The sequence below is a fragment of the Schistocerca cancellata genome, chromosome 8, assembly GCF_023864275.1.
Source record: "Schistocerca cancellata isolate TAMUIC-IGC-003103 chromosome 8, iqSchCanc2.1, whole genome shotgun sequence".
NCBI classification, from domain to species: Eukaryota; Metazoa; Arthropoda; class Insecta; order Orthoptera; family Acrididae; genus Schistocerca; species Schistocerca cancellata.
In genome coordinates this window covers 197,806,993-197,830,037 of record NC_064633.1, presented here as the reverse complement: position 1 = coordinate 197,830,037, position 23,045 = coordinate 197,806,993, and the positions used below count along the sequence as shown (strand labels likewise).

General features: G+C 41.4%; 1 protein-coding gene across 1 annotated transcript in view; it reads left to right on the top strand.

The window, feature by feature from the left end:
* Positions 1–21,682, top strand: part of LOC126094909 (forkhead box protein K1-like) — a 275,401-nt gene extending 253,719 nt beyond the window's left edge. The window contains exons 3-5 of the mRNA XM_049909548.1: positions 9,634–9,796; positions 12,567–12,804; positions 20,909–21,682. Of these exons, the coding sequence (XP_049765505.1) occupies positions 9,634–9,796; positions 12,567–12,804; positions 20,909–21,126 (619 nt within the window). The 3' untranslated portion in view covers positions 21,127–21,682. The remainder of the gene's footprint in view (positions 1–9,633; positions 9,797–12,566; positions 12,805–20,908) is intronic.
* The last annotated feature ends 1,363 nt before the right edge of the window (positions 21,683–23,045 follow it).

The following is a 23,045-nucleotide window of genomic DNA, read 5'->3' as shown; positions in this document are numbered from 1 at the left end:
CAAAATATACGGATGTCTTGCTAAACTTTCGCTATCTGACAGATTTCCAATCAAAAACAAATGATCATTTTTTGGAAACATTTGAAAGACATGTTATCTATGCCGTAGCAGCAGCCAATACGCCTGTGCTGCCCAGCCTCGCTGCACGGAATAAACTCCCGTTTCGCTCGAACTATATAAACTACACTACTGGCCATTAAAACTGCTACACCAAGAAGAAATGCAGATGATAAACGGGTATTCATTGGACAAAATACTAGAACTGACATGTGATTACATTTTCACGCAATTTGGGTGCATAGATCCTGAGAAATCAGTACCCAGAACAACCACCTCTGGCCGTAATAACGGCCTTGATACGCCTGGGCATTGAATCAAATAGAGCTTGGATGGCGTATGCAGGTACAGCTGCCCATGCAGCTTCAACACGATACCACAGTTCGTCAAGAGTAGTGACTGGCGTATTGTGACGAGCCAGTTGCTCCGCCACCATTGACCAGACGTTTTCAATTGGGGAGAGATCTGGAGAATGTGCTGGCGAGGGCAGCAGTCGAACATTTTCTGTATCCAGAAAGGCCCGTACAGGACCTGCAACATGCATTCGTGCATTATCCTGCTGAAATGTAGGGTTTCGCAAGGATCGAATGAAGAGTAGAGCCACGGGTCGTAACACATCTGAAATGTAACGTCCGCTGTTCAAAGTACCGTCAATGCGAACAAGAGGTGACCGAGACGTGTAACCAATGGCACCCCATACCATCACGTCGGGTGATACGCCAGTACGGTGATGACGGATACACGCTTCCAATGTGCGTTCACCGCGATGTCGCCAAACACGGATGCGACCATCACGATGCTGTAAACAGAATCTGGATTCATCCGAAAAAATGACGTTTTGCCATTCGTTCACCCAGGTTCGTCGTTGAGTACACCATTGCAGGCGCTCCTGTCTGTGACACAGCGTCAAGGGTAACCGCAGACGTGGTCTCCGAGCTGATAGTCCATGCTACTGCGAACGTCGTCGAACTGTTCGTGCAGATGGTTGTTGTCTTGCTAACGTCCCCATCTGTTGACTCAGCGATCGAGACGTGGCTGCACGATCCGTTACAGCCATGCGGATAAGATGCCTGTCATCTGCACTGCTATTGATACGAGGCCATTGGGATGCAGCACGGCGTTCCGTATTACCCTCCTGAACCCACCGATTCCATATTCTGCTAACAGTCATTGGATCTCGACCAACGCGAGCAACAATGTCGGGATACGGTAAAACGCAATCGCGATAGTCTACAATCCGACCTTTATCAAAGTCGGAAACGTGATGGTACGCATTTCTCCTCCTTACACGAGGAATTACAACAACGTTTCACCAGGCAACGCCGGTCAACTGCTGTTTGTGTATGAGAAATCGGTTGTAAACTTTCCTCATGTCAGCACGTTGTAGGTGTCGCCACCGGCGCCAACCTTGTGTGAATGCTCTGAAAAGCTAATCATTTGCATATCATAGCATCTTCTTCCTGTCGGTTAAATTTCGCGTCTGTAGCACGTCATCTTCGTGGTGTAGCAATTTTAGTGGCCAGTAGTGTATAAAGAATGTAACATTTAAAGAGGAGGAGACAATAACTTGAATGCGACAAGATACTGGGTTGGTGTATAAGTACGTAGCGTTTTGTGTAGGTTTAATAAACAACAGATACACGTAACAGAGAGTGTAGTCACCAATAACACAGTATATTCTCCTTCACGACTTACCAACCGTCTGTCAGCGCTGGGGTAACTGTGCCACTCCGCGGCTATAGAAATCACGTGGTTTCGAGGGGAAGAATTCGTAGATCCATATTCGGAGCGCATTTTCAAAAATGGCTCTGAGCACTATGGGACTTAACATCTGAGGTCATGAGTCCCCTAGACTTAGAACTACTTAGCCTAACTAACCTAAGGACATGACACACATCCATGCCCGAGGCAGAATTCGAACCTGCGACCGTAGCAGCAGCGCGGTTCCGGACTGAAGCGCCTCGAACCGCTCGGCCACAACGGCCGGCAGCGCATTTTCATCTGTAAAGGAAGTGCCTTACAGATTGTTTGATAGAGAGCGGAGAAGATGAAAATCTGAGGGCGCAAGATCAGGTGAAGAAGCTGGGTGCGGAATGACTTCCCAACCCAACTCCTATATAGTGATTTTTGTCAGTCAGCAGAATGCGAGCGGGTGTTATGGGGCAGTAGCATCGCTTCACGCAGCCTTCCCGGTCGTTACTCTTTGCGTCTGCAAGACGTCTCAGTTGTTGACAATAAATGCCAGCAGTGATGGTTACACCTGGGGGAAGCAATTTGTAGTACACCACACCGTCGCTGTTCCACCAGATGCGGATGCGCACAGCTCTTTGTACACGAAATTGCTGCTTTGTTTGGGGTCAACCATTCCTGTCTTTTCCTTATGTTGCCGGACGCGGTGGCCGAGCCGTTCTAGGCGCTTCAGTCCGGAACCACGCGACTGCTACGGTCACAGGTTCGAATCCTGCCTCGGGCATGGATGTGTGTGATGTCTTCAGGTTAGTTAGGTTTAAGTATTAAGTAGTTCTAAGTTCTAGGGGACTGATGACCTCCGATGTTAAGTCCCATAGTGCTCAGAGCCATTTGAACCATTTGAGTTTTAAATTGAAAAATACTTGCAGGTGTGCGCCTTGACTTAACCAACGTACTATGCAGTAACATATAAAGTCTCCATAATCTTTGTTCAGTTTCATTGAAAACTTCATACATTTCATTATACTTCATACATTTCACTATTTGTACCATCCATTTCTTCTCTTGCTGCATACAGGCAAATTTAGCACAAATTAGTTCGTAATGGAGAGAACAGTGAACCTCGTCTGTCGATCGTTGTAAGTTTTTGCTCTTCATTGACAGTTAATTCTTTGGTTGATTTGGGGAAGGGGGAGGGGGGAGAGAGGTGACAAAATAGCGAGGTCATCGGTCGCATCAGATTAGGGAAGGAAGCCGGCCGTGTGCTTTCATATGAACCATCCCGCTATTTGCCTGAAGCGATTTAGGAAATTACAGAAAACCTGGATAAGGACGGCCAGATGCAGGTTTGAGCCGTCGTTCTCCCGAATGCGAGTTCAGTGTACTAACCACTGCGCCACCTCCCTCGGTGACTAATTCTTTAAATTCTTTCTACATGACATTGTAATGTTTCATACCAAATTTGTAGTACCCATTGCTTATGCGACTGCATAACATACATCGAGAATTCTCATCCCTCTCTTCTGACATTCTCGTTCATTTTTAAAGGCGTGATAGATCGCTAGGCGCCGGCCCGGGTGGCCGAGCGGTTCTAGGCGCTACAGTCTGGAACTGCGCGACCGCTACGGTCGCAGGTTCGAATCCTGCCTCGGGCATGGATGTGTGTGATGTCCTTAGGTCAGGTTTAAGTAGTTCTAAGTTCTAGGGGTCTGATGGCCTTAGAAGTTAAGTCCCATAGTGCTCAGAGCCATTTGAACCATTTGATCGCTGGGCTGTTCCTTTTCGTGCAGCCGCTGGACCTGTGAATATCCTTCATACCTCTAAGGAATAGCGAAGAGGAAACAGCACTGACACAACGATTCTCCTGAACTGAAGAGACGCTTACAACCATAAAAACGCCACACCGCAATATTAAACGAAGTGTCGTCCTGTACTGGGTACTTCCGAGGAGGACGGAGCGAAGTTGAGACAGACCTAGCCTTCGTCTGCACGCGGCCAGCGTGAAGTTTGGCACACCCTGGCCGGTCTTGTCGTACAACTAGAGATGGGGGATCCGCTCTTCAACTGATTCATAGAGTTGAATCTTTCAAAGGAGTGAACAATCAGTGATTCAGAAAAAAAGAATGGTAGCTCCAAACTTTTCCCACGGCAGAGAGAGAGAGAGAGAGAGAGAGAGAGAGAGAGAGAGAGAGACGGAGCATATCAGCAACGCCTCTGCTGGTCACAGCACAGTGCACGCCACACAACACAGCCAGCGCTGGCCTCTGCCCTGCTTCTACCTTGGCTGCCTGCATTGTGCAGTGCCCCATTGGATTTTGTGTTTCACATATGCCGTGCCGTCTCTGTGCGTCGTCTGCCGCGTGCAGTGTCTGGCGCAGCTTAACTTCGCATCGCACTCTGTCGGCGATTGTTTCAGTCGCACGTCCTGCCCTCTGGGCAGTTGATGCGAGCAACAGGACAGAGAGCCACCTAGCGGATAACATAGGAACTACTTGCAACAACCTGCTCGCAAGGGAACGGACGATTTGTCTCGGAGCGGGTGAGTTCACCGCTCCCCCCACCCTCGGAACTCGCCCGCTCAACGCTCACCCCACCGTTCTCGACTCTAGCCAGAGCGTTGAGCAAAGCAACTCAGATGTCACTCTGGTCTCTGCGGTCTTAGCTCACGCAGTAATACAGCTCGCGGCTCGACCTGCTCGACTCAGTGCTTCTGCATCGGAGTTCGTCTCTACTGGATATTGTTCTTCATAGTAATACCGCTATGTATATTACATTATTATGTTATGTATACATCATTTGTTTTTATTTTATTTTTATTTGTATAAACTGATCAGATTAGGTTCCTGACGACTCCTGTTACTATAGGATTTTTATTATGGACACTCGAATTTACGCTTTAATTACGAGCGAACCGATAAACGTATCGCAAAATGTGATACACCAATATTTTCCTTGTTTTATTCTGCGTAAGGGTATATGCAGCACTTCCGTTTTACAGTCAAATTTATATATTTTTTTCTTATTCTGGTACGGATTTTGCGATTTTAGGCGTCTTCGGAAGGAAACGTTCATTTTAAAAATATATGGCTTGCGATGTATTTGTATGATGTTAATGAAATTTTAATACATTATAGCCAAATATATTGTTAATGTAAATCTCAAGTTACAACATTTTCCGATCACCCAAAAAACCACGATAGTGCAAAATAAATCAATAATCAAAAACTTTGTCATATCATGGAAATTTCAATAAACAATACAAAATTCTTACTCATTATCTGTGTTACTTCAAAATAGGATCAAATAAGATCAAAATACAGGTATAGTACTGGAATAAACCAAGTTTAAAGGGCAATGTGCCTTCCATTTATTTTCTATTGTAAATGAGTGGTGAGTCATGAAAAAGAGCTAATTCATTTCAGGGAGTGAACAGTTCTGATCCGATCTCTGAAAAGAACAGTTTTGCCCATCTCTACGTACAACACGTGCAAACTGAGAAACAGGCATGCATAGTCTCAGAAAGCCTGCCTGCCAGTTCTATATACAGGCTAATTTAGCTGCCCCTAACGATATCGTTGTATGCGACCAGCAATGTTATCTGTGGCTTTTAAAAACCACTTGAGAGATTTTCATATTTTCTTGCTCGCTACGCGCAAACTATTAGTCCTATAGAGAAAAAAATGAACAGGACCTTTCTGTAGGAAAATTGCCATCGGCGTTGCCGCAATGGTAACACCGGTTCCCATCGGATCACCAAAGTTAAGTGCTGTCGCGCTGGGCCAGCTCTTTACGCCGTGTTCTACGGGAGTGACAGAAGCGAGCGACGGCTTCAGGCGACAAAACACAACCGCAGATGTAGTTACGGAAGTGTCCTACGTGAGCGACATATGTGTCGCTGCCTGTCTCCCGCTGCAACTGGCGACGTTTGAATTCAAACGTGTTTGAATCTTGTCCCTGCTGCACACGCGACAGAGAGCGACAGCCACGTGTCTTCTCGGCAAAGCAGTGGAGCGGACGCGATGGTAGCTATGAATTACTTAACATCCGATTTTAAGAAAACTATTCGGTGAAAAAATTTGATTCTTCCGCGACCGTAGCTTGATATCCTTAAACGATGGATGACCGCCCAGGTGTGCTGGGCCCTTTTGGCTAGTGGGGTGCACTCAGCCCTCGTGAGGCCAATTGGGGAGGTACATGATTAAAAGTAATGGCTCCAGTCACAAAAACTGACAACGGCCGGGGGAGCAGTGTGTTGGCCACTTGCCCCTCCATATCCATACTCAGTGACGCTTACCTGTTGCGGATGACACGGCGGTAGGTTGGTACCATTAGGCCTTCCGAAGCCTGTTTGGACGGAGTTTTCGTAGAAACTCTAACGTAGTTAAATTTTGTAACGGGATACGTCTTCGCTGGAGGCCACGGTTCTTGGGCTATTCAAGAAAAAGTGCAAAAGTGACCTTTAAAGACATCCCCACACTCAGCCCCTACCGGTCATGATTTCTAATATGTTGCTCATGGCACTACCTCCTACAACTATACACAAATTTCCAACTGCAAGAATTATTTCCCACATTTGACCTTCACTGGTCTTCATAGACTGATCTAATTACGCCACTGGCACAGTCGACCAGTTACAAATTGTAAAATTGACGTTTGTTTAAATTTTATCTAACAATTTTGTGAATTTTACCACTATAAAATAAACAATTACATTGCTGCATTCGTCAGGCCTTCTGACTGCGAAACTACAATGCTTATAAGGGTTAAGTTTGGATAGAATTGTCAACATAATTAGTTTTAGCGTTAATTTGACGAAAGTCATTTTTCTTTCATTATCCTCATGGGCTCGTTAATAATTTTAACTGAACAGTGGACAATGCTGGTGGCGTAACATTCTAATCAGTAGACATAAAAAAAGGTCGAATGTCGGAAATAGCAGTTGGAGTAGTTGGCGTTGTTGGAAATTTTTGTACATTGGTAGGAAGGAGCTCCACAAACGACAAACTAGAAATCCTGACTGGTGCGGGATAAGTGTGGGTGTGGAGGTGCGTTTGGAAGGTCAGTCTTGTACGTTTCCCTGGAATAAATCGAGGACTGTGGCCTTCTTCGAAACCATATCCTAGTACAAAATGTAACTAAATTAATTTTTTCACAAAAAGGTCATGTTTATTTTTTCCGTAGAACTGGTAATTGCGTGTAGAGAGCGAGAGAATATGAAAATCTTGCGCACGGATTTGAAGACCAGATATAAAATTGCAGGTTGCACAAAAGACATTGACAGAAGCAGCTGAATTACCCTATTTAGTCATTTAGGTGTTTGTTCATCACATAACACAGGCTACAGCGATGTCATGCATGATTCTTGTGATGAGAGTCTTCTGAGAAACAGGAAGATTATGAAAACATGTTCTGCAGTCTTCTGAGGTATCGTTCTGTCACTTGTTTCTCTACATTCATCTTCATCATCTTTTCATCTCCATCAATACTCCGCAAGCCACCTTGTGTGTGTTGGAGGTCCTTCTGGTACCTTTAACGTATCCCCAACCCCCGTTCCCTGCAACTCTGACACAGGGCAAATTGATAGTGGCCTGAGAATGAGCATTTTGGAAACGGCAAAGCTGGCCGGCTGTTCACATGTTATTACCATGAGGGTCTATGGAGAGAGGTTGAAGGACATAGGCAACAAAGTGTTGGACATCCCCATCTCATCACAGAACCTGGGGGCTGGAGGCTTGCCTGGTCTGAAAAGCAGTGTAGGCGGCATTTTGTGGCACATTTGATGACATACTAAAATGCTGCTGCATGCAGAAGTGTTTTCAGAGCTCAATGTGAAGTGCACATTGTTGAACATGAGGCTCCACAGCAGATGAGCCTATGACACTGTCAGTTATGATTGCAGTAGGCATGGGATCATCGAGATTGAACTGTGGATCAGTAGACACGTGCTTCCTGGTCGGCTGAATCACATTTATTGTTATGCCATGTTGGTAGCTGTGTCCGGATACACTGACATCCAGGTGAACTACTACTTGGGGTTGGTTGGGTTGTTTGGGGGAAGAGACCAAACAGCGAGGTCATCGGTCTCATCGGATTAGATAAGGATGGGGAAGGAAGTCAGCCATGCCCTTTGAAAGGAACCATCCTGGCATTTGCCTGGAGTGATTTAGGGAAATCACGGAAAACCTAAATCAGGATGGCCGGACGGGGGATTGAACCGTTGTCCTCCCAAACGCAAGTCCAGGAACTACTACTTGAAACGAGCTCTGCACCACGAATACAGGCCAATGGAGGCAGTATTATGCTTTGGGGGACATTGACTGGGGCTTCTGTGGGACCTGTGGTAGTAATCGTAGGTATCATGACACCTGTGGACTACAAGAAAATTATTGTGGACCGCCTGCATCCCTTCATGCTTGATGTCTTCTCCAGCGATGATGACATCTTCCAGCGGGACAAATGTCTGTGTCGCAACGCATCAACCGTGCTATAGTGGTTTGAGGTGCATGATAGTGAACACACACTGATGTCTTGGCCACCAAATTTGCTTGATATGAACACAATAAAACACAACTGGAATGCTGTAAGGTAGCAGCTCTGTGCCCACAAACCACTAGCTCACAATTTACGAGAATTGCAGGACATATGCATAAACGTCTGGTGCCGCATACCTCCAGAAACCTACCAATGACTTGTCTAATCTACGCATCACAGAACTGCTTCCGTATCACATTCCAAAGATGGACCAACACATTACTAAGCAAGTGATCATAATGTTTTGCCTCACCAACATACATTGCCAATTTAAATCATTACAGACATAAATTCTTAAATATGTGAACATAATGATTTATTCAGTGAATGATAGTTGATAAATATCAAATCCATTCATTTATTTGGGCACAGTACATTAAATTAATTTTTTTTATGTTGAGGATTACTTGCCAATCTTTGCCCCTGGTATTCTTGTTCACCTGCAAGTCTCTCTGCAGTACATAACAAGTTTTGAATGGTGTCACAGTTAAGTCATCTGCCAACAGCCTCACGAGGCTACAGTCTTTATCCACCAGGTCGTACATATACCGGATGTGTTTCTCCTAAGAATGGGCAGGTGCATTTTGTTCTGGTGTTTTGGCAGGTAACTGTGATGTTGCAGTGAGTAGAGGGACTCAGCTGAAACAAGTATTGCTCATGGAATGTTCCATGTGATGCCCAGCACCATCAGATAAAGTTTGGGAGTTTCTTGTTACAAACAAAATGCTTTTTGAAGTAAATTTTTAAGTTTGAATCTGTTAGAGTTGTCCCATATTAGTCTATTGTGACATTTGGTTTAACAGCACATACTGACAGGGAAAAAAAAACACCAAGAGTAACCAGCTCTCCAGCAGTGATTGAATAGCACTGCTCCAAGGTGGTAGCAGACAGACAACATGGTGAGGACTAGCTAACAGAACATAAATTATGGAAGTATTTCCCTGAAATTGTTAAATACACTTGCTTTCTGACCACTTGTGAATAGATCTTGAAGTCATGAACCTGTTGAATCACAGAGTAAGCATAAGAGAGAGAGAGAGAGAGAGAGAGAGAGAGAGAGAGAGAGAGAGAGAGAGAGAGAGAGAGAAGCAGAGTCTACTATATCCAATATCATACCTCAGACTGACACAGGTTAATTTCCTAGCAGCAACAGTGTCCTGTTTCCAAAATGTTGTGTTCTAGCCAGCAGTTTTTAACTACATAAATCTGCATTAAGAGAAAAAAACAATTGCTATAAAAACAAATTCTCATTATAAATGGAATGGTTTAGGTTCTATGTTGTAGACATATTACTAAATTTGTCAGAACACTGTAAGAAAGTATACTAATTAAGAAAACTTTGGTTTCAATTTGCAGGGAACGTTTCTCATACTACAAGGCGAATGATGACCGATGGAAGAATTCTGTGCGCCACAACCTGTCTATCAACCCACACTTCCGGAAGGGCAGCAAAGCACCCCATGGTGTTGGGCATCTTTGGACCTTCGCCAATAAAGATGCACCATCACCTTCCACCCTGGTAAGCAGTGCCTTAAAATCTTTATTCACAATAGTGGTCTGCATTCTTTTAGCCATCAGTCAGTAAATCATCCTTAAGTATAACCTGTTCAAGGAAAAACCTAGGCACAGAAGAAAACTGTATTACAGACTTTGAATTTCTCGTGCTTCAAGATTTTTCAGTTAAGTTAAAGCAAAACATTTTGCTATAGTTCTTACAGTCAGTATCATTAATTTTTTGATTACCTACGTTCGTCAGCTATATGCATGTTGCTCCTTTGTGTTTTCTTTCATCTGCACACCCTGCATTGGGTTGTTGACTTCAAAATTTCCCGTCTCTTTATCGAGGGTATAACTTTCTTGATTATCTACCCCCGACCCACCCACTCACGTTTGTTTTCATTGTCATAATTATGTCTTCTACTCCATTCTGTTCGCTGTACCACTTCTTTGTTTATTTAGTTTTATAATTACAATTTTGGTTACTTAACAGTAACTCTGAGCATACATTATTTCTTTGCTCACTGAGTGAACCTTGGTTTACTGCCATAAGTAAAACATTGTAATACGTTGATTATAAATTTTCCTTCTTTTTTTAGATAGATTTTTGAAAACCATTTGGTTTTCCAAAAGCGTGCTGGTCAGTTTTTAGTCTCCTGTTGATTTCTTTTGCCGCCCATCCAGTAGTTGTCTACAGCTACCCTAAGTACAAAAGCTCATAAACTGGTACTATGACTTCATTGTTTATCTGCAATATTTTCTTTTGTACCATTGTCTTATTATAATTGGCTTTAAGGTTTTTTTCACTTGACCCATTTACGTTTATTTGAGCTAAAGGTAAACAATAACGTGTCATCTGCATAATATAGGTGGTTCTGATACATTTTAGGGGTCTGGAGGCCTTCTTTAGGACTAACTTCTCATTCAAACTGAATTTCTCACTATCCCGGAGAAAGTTTAATGGAAACTGTAGCATTTACATGTTTGCGTGTGTACTGACACAAGATGAAACAGTGTCTACATCAATTATCTCATTTAGGGATCATGAGAATAAAAAAGTGAGATTAGGATGTGTATGGTAGTTATATTTCCCTTTGAGCCAACGCTGGTACAATGTACCCTCTGCCATGATCTGTTCAGTGAAGTGCACAGCATATTTGTACATGTTTCACTCACCATATGCACATGTTTACCGTGCTACTGGTGCTGTAGAAACCTTTATATCTATATGGACATAGAGAACATATAACTCATTGTCATAGACAAGTTTGCAAACCCTATGCGCAAATATCCTTTTATTTTTTGAATAGCTTTGCACAAATAAAGATTTTATAAATGAACTGTGAGAAAAAAGTTCAGATATACCCAAATTTACACTGAGGTGGGAAAAGTCATGGGAGAGCAATATGCACATATACAGATGGCAGTAGTATAGCATACACAACGTATAAAAGGGCAGAGCTGTCATATATACTCACGTGATTAATGTGGAAAGCTTTCTGAAGTGATTATGGCCACATGATGGGAATGAACAGACTTTGAATGTGGAATGGTAGTTGGAGCTAGACACATTGTTAGGGAATTCTATAGACTGAGAACCACAGCCTCAAGAGTGTGCCGAGAGTAGCAGATTTTAGGCATTACCTCTCACCATGGACAATGCACTTAACAATCAAGAGCAGCAGCACGTGTGTAGACTTGTCAGTGCTAACAGACAAGGAACACTGTGTGAAATAACCACAGAAACCAATATGGGATGTACAACGAACATATCTGTTAGCACAGTGTGGCGAAATTTGGCGTTAATGGACTGTGGCAGCAGATGACATACATGAGTGCCTTTGCTAACAACATGACATTGTCTGCAGCACATCTCATTGGCTGGTGACCATATCAGCTGGACCCTAGGTGGCTGGAAAACAATGGCCTGATCACATGAGTTCTGACTCCAGTTGCTAAGAGCTGATGGTAAGGTTCAAGTATGGCTCAAACCCTACAAACTGTCAGTGAGGCATTGCACAAGCTGTGGTGGTTCCATAATGGTGTGGGCTGTGTTTACATGGAATCAGCTGGGTCCTATGGTCCAACTGAACTGATCATTGATTGGAAATTATGTTCAGCTCCTTGGAGACCATTTGCAGCCATTCATGGACTCCACATTCCTAACAATGGTGGAATTTTTATGGATGACAGTGCACCATGTCACCAGGTCACAGTTGTTCATGACTGGTTTGAAGAAATTTCTGTACAATTCAGGTGAATGATTTGTCCACCCAGATCAGCCAACATGAATCCCGTCGAACATTTATGGAACACAGCAATTATGGCTTTAGAGAGAGCATTGTTCAATATTTCTGTAGGGGACTTCCAATGACTCGCTGAGTCCATGTCACGTCAAATTGCTGCACTACGCCAGGCAAAAGAAGGTCTGACATGATATGAGGAGATATCCCATGACTTGTTTCCTCAGTGTACAATCCATATTACTCATAATGGTTGCAGAACTTTTTTTCATCCGAATCAAAACCATGGCATCATCAATACAGTTTGTGCTTTTTCTATTACAGAAATGTCAGATATTGCCATACCTGACTAGTAGTGCTCCCCTGAGAGATTTTGCTACTTTGCCAAGAGATTTTATTTATACTACAGTTACGCTTGAGTACACTGGTGATTCAACAAACATATTCCTTACTGAATCAACTTTTCCCTTTCTACACTGTGCTTTGATAGAAAATTACTCCCATAAATGCTGTAAATAAACTGAACTAATAACTGATCACATCTTTCAGAAAAAGCAACAAGCCATGCAGCAGTATCTACGAAGTGAAGTGTCACAGGATGAGACAGCAGCTGCCACTGCCAGCATTGAAGATAATAAGGAAAATCGAGTTCTTCCACAGGATATACTACTTCCTGAGTGTGAGTGTGCCACAGAAGAAATCACCCTGGAGCAATCAGCTGGAGAGATTCTCAGTGGTGTCAAGAAGGAGGTGGAGGTGCAGTATCTAGTACAACCTCACAAGGAAGGCAAGTAAACTATTTTATACCTGTTCTCACTTACGGTTTTCTGAAATCAGGTGTATAGGCCACACATTCTTACCAAGGAAAGTGCAATAATTGTCTGAAGAATGTCACTTTCCCCAATAAAATGACAAGTGTGAGTCAAAAATTTTATACTGACTAAAGTTTCAGTGCAAGAAACCACAAACACCGACAAGACAAATACAATATGGGACAGAGATCATAGCGAAAGGGAAACTTGGCTAGCAACAAGCAACTACGGTGGAAATTATATATTTATTGAAGACAAGAAAGTGTTTCAATGCTGAATCACAGCTAGGCACAGCAAAAAGACTGTCACACAATAAGCTTTCGGCCAACAAGGCCTTTGTTGTGTGACAGTCTTCTTTGGTGTGCCTATCAGCGACTCAGCATCTCCACTATATGGCGAGTAGCAACTATCCTTTTCATAATATTCCATGCAGGATTTTTCATTGTTATAAAGTGTTTAAAGTTATTTACTTTGACTTGCCCTGATACGCAGACTAATTTATACCAACAAACTTTTGTGCAGTGATGTGAGATCATCCTATTCGAAAACCGGTCAGTTAATTTTTTGCAGCCTATAATGCAAGGTTGAATGATCAGGTTTTAACAAATCATCACTGGAAATGAAGTAGAGTTTGACTAAGGGTGAAGATAGCACTAGACAATGATGGAACAGGGTATCACCCATCACCATCTTGAAGAAATCATCCTGCATTGATTTACAGGAAACCTGACTATAGCTGGAACACTCTTGAGAGAGTGTGGCCAATGTCATAGCAACTGTACCACCTTATGAAGTAACTTATATAAACAACACTGACAACCAGTAATGTGATCTGTGATTTACTGAAAAGGTACTCCTGTAAGATTCACAAAAAAAAGCAGCAGTCGTAACTGGTAGTTTCCATTGCAGGCCACATGTATGAGACATGTATTGCATCACAAATTGCTTAACATTTCCATTTCTCAAAGTTTATAACCATAATGTCTCAGGAGGACAGTCCCTCTTCCTCCACCAATCAACGAGGATGGAAGGCTAAGCTGTGGAATGGTAGTAATTGTAGCAATGCTTGCTGTACCTCAACTTCCTGAAATGTAGTTAACTGCATGGATATGTTTAAGAAAAATTATGAATCATCAGGAACAAGAACTGAATACAGCATGTATTTTAATTGTATTGTTACTCCAACTGATACCGCCATGTTAGATAATAAACTGTTGGCTTAACAGATAACAGAGAAAGCATTGCTGCCATAACGAAATAGATAAAATAGTACCAAACATTAGAAATAACAATGTGCAGTCAAGAGTCATTAACATAATTACTACTCCTACCACCTTTTATAAATGGCAAGTACACTCACAAGCAATTAAATCAGAGACAGCAGCTGTGCCGGAAATAGAAAACAGCTGCCGCCACAGTGAAAGGAATAGTTCATTATGATACATAACTGGGATGTTGTCAGACCTTGTGATGGGAAAAGTACACCATGTCATCACAGCCAAATTGTAGGTGCCCATTGTGTCAGTAATATCTAAGGTAGTGCAAGTACTGGGCATTTCACATGCTACAGTTTTAAGAATGTACCATAGATGTCTCAGTTTGGGGAATGTCACCACCACCACCACCAAGTGAGTCCAGTACTGTGGGCTGCAATGTGTTGATGACAGAGATTGGTGTCCACTCTCATGGATTGTAGCATTAGGTAGAGAGACACTGCTGCAACATATCTCGTATTGATCTAATGCTATGTTACAATAATTAGTGAGCATCTATAATATCCAGAAATGCGTCCTTGCTATTGGGTGCAACTTGCTGTAATACTGACTCCACATGTTTACCATTCCATATTGCTAATAACAGGGCACAGTGACAAGTGTAGGCACAGTAACATTGCCCTTTGGTGTTTTGTGCATGGAAAAATGTTGCCTGGACTGACAGCTCTTTGCACTAGTTGGCACACAGTAACGTTAACGTGAAGTGATAACGTCCTGCTTTTTAACAGAGCAGAAAAAACATACATGATGAAATAGCACCCATAATACATTTGCACTGACTGTTCTATGAAATAAATTAAATGCACTGAAATGAATGGAGGAATGGGGATGAAAGCAGTGAAGCTGAAATCATAATTGGGAACATAAGTGACAATGAAGTTTTGGGTTGGGCCTGTAGCACATGCTCAGATAGCATAATGGTTACAGAAACTGCTCATGAAAAGCAGGAATTCCCAGTCTGCCACAAATTTTCATTTGTAACTACAAATTCACCAACAGTTCTATTCTTGGCATCCATCTGTTCATCTACAGCCACACAACACACCACCCAATAGCTCCTCAACTGTGTAAGAATAATTTGAGGAACATGCTGTGAATGTGACGATGTGTGGCTGGTCACCAGATGTGAATCCTGTTGAGCGTATCTGGGATGTTGTTGAGTAAGAAATGCATACCTTGGACTCAGCTTCAACTAATCTGTGTGAGGTGTAGGTGCAGCTGGATGGCTCTCTGTCTCGTGATACCTCATTGAGTCCATGCCATGATACGTTTATTGTTGCAACCAACAGGGAGAAAGTTTGAGATACGCAATATTAGGCAGCTGTATCTAATTCAATTTGAGTGTAAATGGGCACACTGATGGAGTATCACTTTTAAATGGCAGCAGCACCTATGTACCAGATGTGTATAAAAAGTGAGTTAAGTGAAAACAAGTAATAGGAATATTATGTAAAGTAGAAAACAGCACTTTTTTAAGAGACACCTTCAGGGATCTTCGAATTGTTTCACACAGTTCCCATTATAATCAATATTCAGTGGTATTTGTGTGATAGATTAAAAAGTGATTTATGGGTGAACTATGATTAACAAAATAGTAATGCAAGACTGAAAAATAATTTCCATGTACTTTTTTCTTACATGCCTAAGATTTGAGATTAGTGTTGTCTATTCCAATTCAGAGGGATTTAAAAAGATGTCTGCAAATGTAGGGCAGGTCATTGGGGATATTTGGATATCCATTAGAAGCTTTAAACAATACCTTATTAGATACCGAAACCATGAATTAACCAGAGTTGATGATTAAAAACCCTGGTTAGTAACATGACAAGTGGGCAATGCCAACAGTAGTATATCTCTTGTCATTTAGCATTTGGACAGCTGTAATTTTTATTGTTATACTTATTTAGATATTTAGCGAATATCTGTCAATAAACAAAGGCTGTTCGGTACAACCGAGAAAGTAGCAACTTCTTCCCAGAAGCAACATTTGTGCTGACTGTTTTGTTTGTTTGGAGATATTATGGTCAAAAATAGGTATGTAGCAAATTAATAAAAGTCAATTAGCATGATCTTCTTATATAGTGTGTAATAATGTTTCACTCTGTTGATTTACACCTTATTTCCCATCAGTCCTGGATGCCTATATTGTAACAAACCAGTACTTAACTGATGAAAGTGGATCCAATTGTGTCATTGCAGAATCTGTCCTTGTTGCTGTTATGGTCTTCAGTCCAAAGACTGGTTTGATGCAGATCTCCATACTACCATGTCCTGTGCAAGCCTCTTCATTTCCAAGTAACTATCACAACCTACATCCTTCAGAATCTGGTTACTGTATTCATCTCTTGGTCTCCATCTACAACTCTTACCATCCGCCTCCCACACCCTAACTTCCCTCCAGTACTAAATTTGTTATCTCTTGATGACGCAGACTGTGTCATACCAACTGATCCCTATTCCTGGTCAGGTTGTGTAACAAATTTCTTTTCTCCCCAATTCTATTCAGTACCTCCTCACTAGTTACATGAACTACTCATCTAAACTTCAGCATTCTTTCTTATGTTTCCTTTATTACTTGCTCAATATACAGATTGAATAACATCGGGGATAGGTTACAACCATGTCTCACTCCCTTCTCGACCACTGTTTCCCATTCATGCCCCTCAACTCATAACTGCCATCTGGTTTCTGTAAAAATTGTTAACAGCCTTTTGCCACCTTTTGAATTTGAAAGAGGGAAATTCCAGTCAACATTGTCAAACACTTTCTCTAAGTCTACAAATGCTGTAAACGTAGGTTTGCCTTTCCTTAACCTACCTTCTAAGATAAGTCGTAGGGTCAGTACTGCCCTGCGTGTTCCTACATTTCTCTGGAATCCAAGCTGATCTTCACCAAGATCGGCTTCTACCTGTTTTTCCACACTTCTGTAAAGAATTCACACTAGTTATTTCACAGCTGTAACTTATTAAACTGATAATTCAGTAATTTTCACACCTGTGAAATATTATATTCTTCTAGAAGTCTGAGGGTATTTCACCTGTCTCATACATCTTGGTCACCGGATGGAAGAGTTTTTTCATGGCTGGCTCTCCCAAGACTAGCAGTAGTTGTAGCAGAATGTTGTCTACTCCTGGGGCCTTGTTTTGGCTTAGGTCTTTCAGTGCTCTGTCAAATTCTTCATGCAATATTGTCTCTCCCATTTCATTTCAATCTACATTCTCTTCCATATCCATAATACTGCCCTCAAGTATATTTCCCTTGTATAGACCCTCTATATACTCCTTCCATCTTTCTGCTTTCCCTTCTTCACTTACAATGGTTTCTCATCTGAGCTCTCAATATTCATACAGGTGGTTCTCTTTTCTCCGAAGGTCTCTCTAACTTTCCTGTAAGTGGCGTCTATCTTTCCCCCTAGTAACAAGTGCTTCTAAATCCTTGCATTTGTCCTCTAGCCATTTTGCACTTTCTGTCAATCTCATTTTTTAGATGTTTGTATTTCCTTTCGCCTGCCTCATTTACTGCATTTTTATATTTTCTCCTTTCACCAATTAAATTCAATATCTCTTGTGTTACCCAAGGATTTATACTAGCCCTTGTATTTATACGTACTTGACCCACTGCTGCCTTCACTATTTCATCTCTCAAAAGCTACCCATTTTTCTTCTATTGTATTCCTTTCCCCTGTTCTTGTCAATCGTTCCCTAATGCTCCCTCTGAAACTCTCTATAACCTCTGGTTCTACCAGTTTATCCTGGTCCCATCTCCTTAAATTTGTACCATTTTACAGATTTTTTTATTTTCAATCTACAGTTCATAACCAATAAACTGTGGACAGAGATCACATCTGCAGATCTGGTTCCAAACTCTCTGTCATACCATTGTACACTGTAGCACCACAGAAACTGGTACAGGCATGCGTATTCAAATACAGAGATACGTAAACAGGCAGAATACGCCACTGCTGTCGGTAATGCCTATATAAGACAAGTGTCTGGCGCAGTTGTTAGATCGGTTACTGCTATTACAATGGCAGGTTATCAAGATTTAACTGAGTTTGAATGTAGTGTTATAGTTGGCGCATGAGCGATGGAATGCAGCATCTCCGAGGTATAGCAATGAAGTGGGGATTTTCTTGTACGACAATTTCACAAGTGCACTGTGAGTATCAGGAACCCAGTAAAACATCAAATCTCCAACTTTGCTGTAGCTGGAAAAAGAGCCTGCAAAAATGGAACCAACATCGAGTGAAGAGAATCGTTCAGTGTGGCAGAAGTGCAACCCTCCCACAAATTGCTGCAGATTTCAATGCTGGGCCATCAATAAGTGACAACATGTGAACCATTCAATGAAACATCATTGATACGGGCTTTTGGAGCCGAAGACCCTCCTGTGCATAATTGATGACCACACGACATAAAGCTTTACGCCTCGCCTTGGCCCATCAACACTGACATTGGATTGTTGATGACTGGAAACATGTTGCCTGGTCTGACAAGTCTCCTTTTAAATTGTATCAGGTGGATGGACATGTACGGGTATGGAGACAACCTCATGAATCCATGGACCCTGCATGTCAGCAGAGGACTGTTCAGTGTGGTGGAGGCTCTGTAATGGTGTGGGGTGTGTGCGGTTGGAGTGATATGGGACTCCTGATATGTCTAGACATGACTCGTGACAGGTGACGTGTACTTAAACATTCTGCCTGATCACCTGCATCCATTCATCTCCTCTGTGCATTCAGCCGGACTTTGGCAATTTCAGCAGGACAGTGCAATGCCCCACACTTCTCAAATTGCTACAGAGTGGTTCCAGGAACACTCTTCTGAGTTTAAACACTTCCACTGGCCACCAAACTCCCCAGATATGAACATTATTGAGCATATCTGGGACGCCTTGCAACATGCTGTTCAGAAGAAATCACCACCTCCACCACTCTTCAGGATTTATGGACAGCCCTGCAGGATTCATGGTGTCAATACCCTCCAGCACTACTTCAGACATTAGTCGCATCCCTGCCATGTTGTGTTAGGCACTTGGTGTGCTCGTTCAGTGTATAATCAATCTGAAACTTTCTGATGTCTCCAGGTCTCTTCCATTTATACAACCTTCTTTCATGATTCTGAAACCTATGATTAAATTATGCTCCATGCAAAATTCTACCAGAGGGTTCCTCTTTCATTTATTTCCCAATGCCCATATTCATCTACTATTTTCCTTGTCTTCCTTTTCCTGCTATCAAATTCCAATTCCACATCATGATTAAATTTTCATCCCCATTAACTGTCTGTATAATTTCTTTTAACTCAGCATACATTTCTTTAATGTGTCCGTCATCTGCAGAGCTAGTTGGCATACAAACTTGTACTACTGTGGTGGATGTGGGCTTCATGTCTATCTTGGCCACAGTAATGCAGTCACTATGCTGTTCATTCTATCTTATCTGCATTCCTATTTTTTTATTCATTATTAATCCTACTCCTACATTACTCCTATTTGATTTTGTATTTATATCCCTGTATTCACTTGACCAGAAGTCCTCTTCCTCCTGCCACCAAACTTCAGTAACTCACACCATGTCTAACTTCAAATTTCCCTTTCTAAATTTTCTAACCTATCTGCCCAATTAAGGGATCTGATATTCCATGCCCCAATCTGTAGAACACCAGGTTTGTTTCTAATGATAATGTCATCCTCTTGAGTAGTCCCCGCCCGGAGATCCGAATGGGGGACTACTTTACCTCTGGAATATTTTGCCTAGGAGAATGCCATCATACAGTAGAGCTGCAAGCCCTCAGGAAAAATTACGGCTCTAGTTTACCCTTGCCTTCAGCCGTTCACAGCACCAGCACAGCAAGGTCGTTTTGGTTGATGTTACAAGGCCAGATCAGTCAACCATCCAGATTGCTGTCCCTGCAACTACTGAAAAGACTGCTACTGCTCTTCAGGAACCACATGTTTGGCCTCTCCATTGTGGTTGCACCTACAGTGCGGCTATCTGCATTGCTTAGGCACACAAGCCTCTCCACCAGCAGCAAGGTCCGTGGTTCATGGGGGCAGGTCTATCCTTATGCAATAACTTTCTTTCATCGTTTGTTGTATAGGTCACTATAACATATATTTTCCACTTATAAATTTTAAAATTTAAAGCTTTGAGAATTTTTGTTCATGAAATTCTGCCAACCAGAAAATTTTATGTATATACAATGAATCTTTCTGACATGATTTTTACCTCACTGAAAAGGATTTTGCATCTTGCAGATAGATAATTGTCGGTATTGCAGTACTAGCAAAATTAAGGAAATAAGCCAACAAGAAGCGGCAAAATACACTTTATAAATAACAGATACTTGGAAACAATATACTCGTAACATTGATTGTGAGCAGTCCCATGGTTTGAAAATCCTCGTACATAAAATTGTAATCAAATGTAGATCTTTGAAACAGCACTTAAAGTTTTTACATATTTATCATCAATAAATTAGTAAACTTCTTTAATCTCTGTACATTGAATTCTTTTTATATTACAAGCAAATTTAATAGTTCACCCCAGTCAACTTAAAATATGTTATGTACAATATCACACTTGCAGTTGGGTGTAATGTGCAGTAGTCACAGAATAGACTGCTAAGTTACATAATTTTTGCAGTCGCAATTAAGTGTGAAGCAGCAGACCAAAAAATCAGTTCTTGTCACTAAATCAAAGAGAATTTTTCTTGTTTCTGCTCTTCCTTTAACACTACTTCTTAGTATGTGCAGATGTTTTGAATCTGTATAGTCAAGAAATTAATTTATATACTTTTTTCAGAGTTCCTGAACCCTGTTTCAAAAGATGTCGTCGTTCAAGAATCAGGACTCCTCGACAGAGATTCCGATATATCATTTGTGGTTGCAGATTTGCCACCTGGGCTTTCTTTGGAACTAAACATGACTGATGCTGAAATTGTAACAACAGATGGCAACTTATTTGCTGAAGAATTGGGCTTCCAATATTCTGATGTGACAACTTCTCAGCTGTTGGTCTGAGTTATCTTGTTTCTTCCAAACTGAATGTGCTATCATGTAGTTGGAAAGACAAAATAAGATTATCTTCCAAACTTGTAATAGCTAAATAATATAGTTAATGTAAGGGTTAATATTGTTTTATGTGATATACTTTAACACAGCATAGGCATTATTTTATTCGACACACGTTTGTGAGTTGCCAGCTGAAGTGGTGTAAAACTCGATAGACTATTTAACGAGTTGTTTGCTGCAATTTATCACTTCCGTCCATAGTTAGAATACAAAGGCCAAAGGTTCTGTGTTTACTTTCACATGTTCTTAATTAGAAAACTCAGTGTCAACTTTTATAATATGACATGGCAAGTGTTCCACTTTTAGTGCAATATGATATGATTGAGCTAATAAATGTATGCATGTTTTAATATAACTGCTTTATGGACAGTTTATACTGTGTGACACATCGTGTACTGGTGAACTTGTGCAAGAGTATATCTAGTCCTACTGTACTTAAGATTGGAAAATAGGCTGTGATGTGTCAGTGGCTCTCTTATGTTACATCAACCTTGACACTTGCAAAATAAAGACAATATTTGTAAGACTTATTTCCATACTTACATGTTTTTCTTTATTTGTATCATGTTACTATGACATTCTCCCAAACATGTTGTAAATGCAGAGGCCACCATTTACAATATTGTACTGAATCATCTGTGCTCTGTAATTCATGATTCGTAATACCATAACGAAGTCTTTACACTATTACCACGACAGTGATACTCCTGAACAGATTTACAGTATTCTTGTAAAGTATTATGGCAGTGATGTTCCTAAACAAAGATAATTTTCTCACCACATTGACACACAGTAGATTTGAAACAGCATAAAGTATGGAATTCCATATGGAATTTCAGGGAGTGCAGCTTATAAGTGAAATGTGAGAGAAGTTTGTGCACCTAGACTAAGTGAATGAAAGTTAAGCACATATAAATAATGAAAGGAAAGGAATAGTTAAGTTACACATTTCATAGACATTGAGTTCATTAGATATGTGACACTACCTTAGTTGAAAAAACAGATATGCTAAACTCGTCATGGTCTTTATAATATTCCTTACCCCTTTTTTTCTGACTTGGTATGGGGTGATATTGCTTTCAGATAGTTTACCAGGTGTAGAAGTATGAAACCGGAATTTGATTGTAATAAATTACACGTCTGTCGTTTGAAACTGATAAACAATATTTTATTCAAAAGAATCTTCATTGTTATTTATACATTTCTCCCACCTCTCTGCCAGGCTAAGAATACCACGCCAAAAAAACAATTCTTTTTCTTAAGTGAAACAGTCAATGATCCATTTTTGTACATTTCCATATGAAATGAAGCATTGTTCAGCAAGAGTGTGTCCCAGTGATGCAAATAGATGATAAACGGACAGAGCCAAGCCTGGAGAATAAGCTGCATGCCCTCGTATTTCCCAACTGAACACAATAATTTCTCTGACCCAATTTGCTGTGTGTGAAGGGGCATTATCATGGAGGAATATGACTTTGTGTTGCCTTTTCCCATATTTCTTTTCATGTAATGCTCAATTTAAATCGATCATTTGCTGTCGGTAGCGATCAGCGTTAATGGTTTCGTCAGTTTCTAGCAGCTCATAATAGATGACACCCTTCTGATCCCACCAAACACAGAGCACTGCCTTCTTTCCAAAGTGATTTGGTCTTGCGGTGGATGTCGAAGCTTTACCTGGATTCACCCATGATTTATGATGCTTAGGATTCTCAAAATACATCCATTTTTCATCACCTGTCACTATTCGACGGAAACGGCTTTGTTTTCTATCTGGTGAGCAACATTTCACAAGTGGTCTTTCAATTTGCTTTCTGTCTTTCATTCAGTTCATGTGGAACCCATTTTCCCACTTTCTGCGCCTTTCCCGT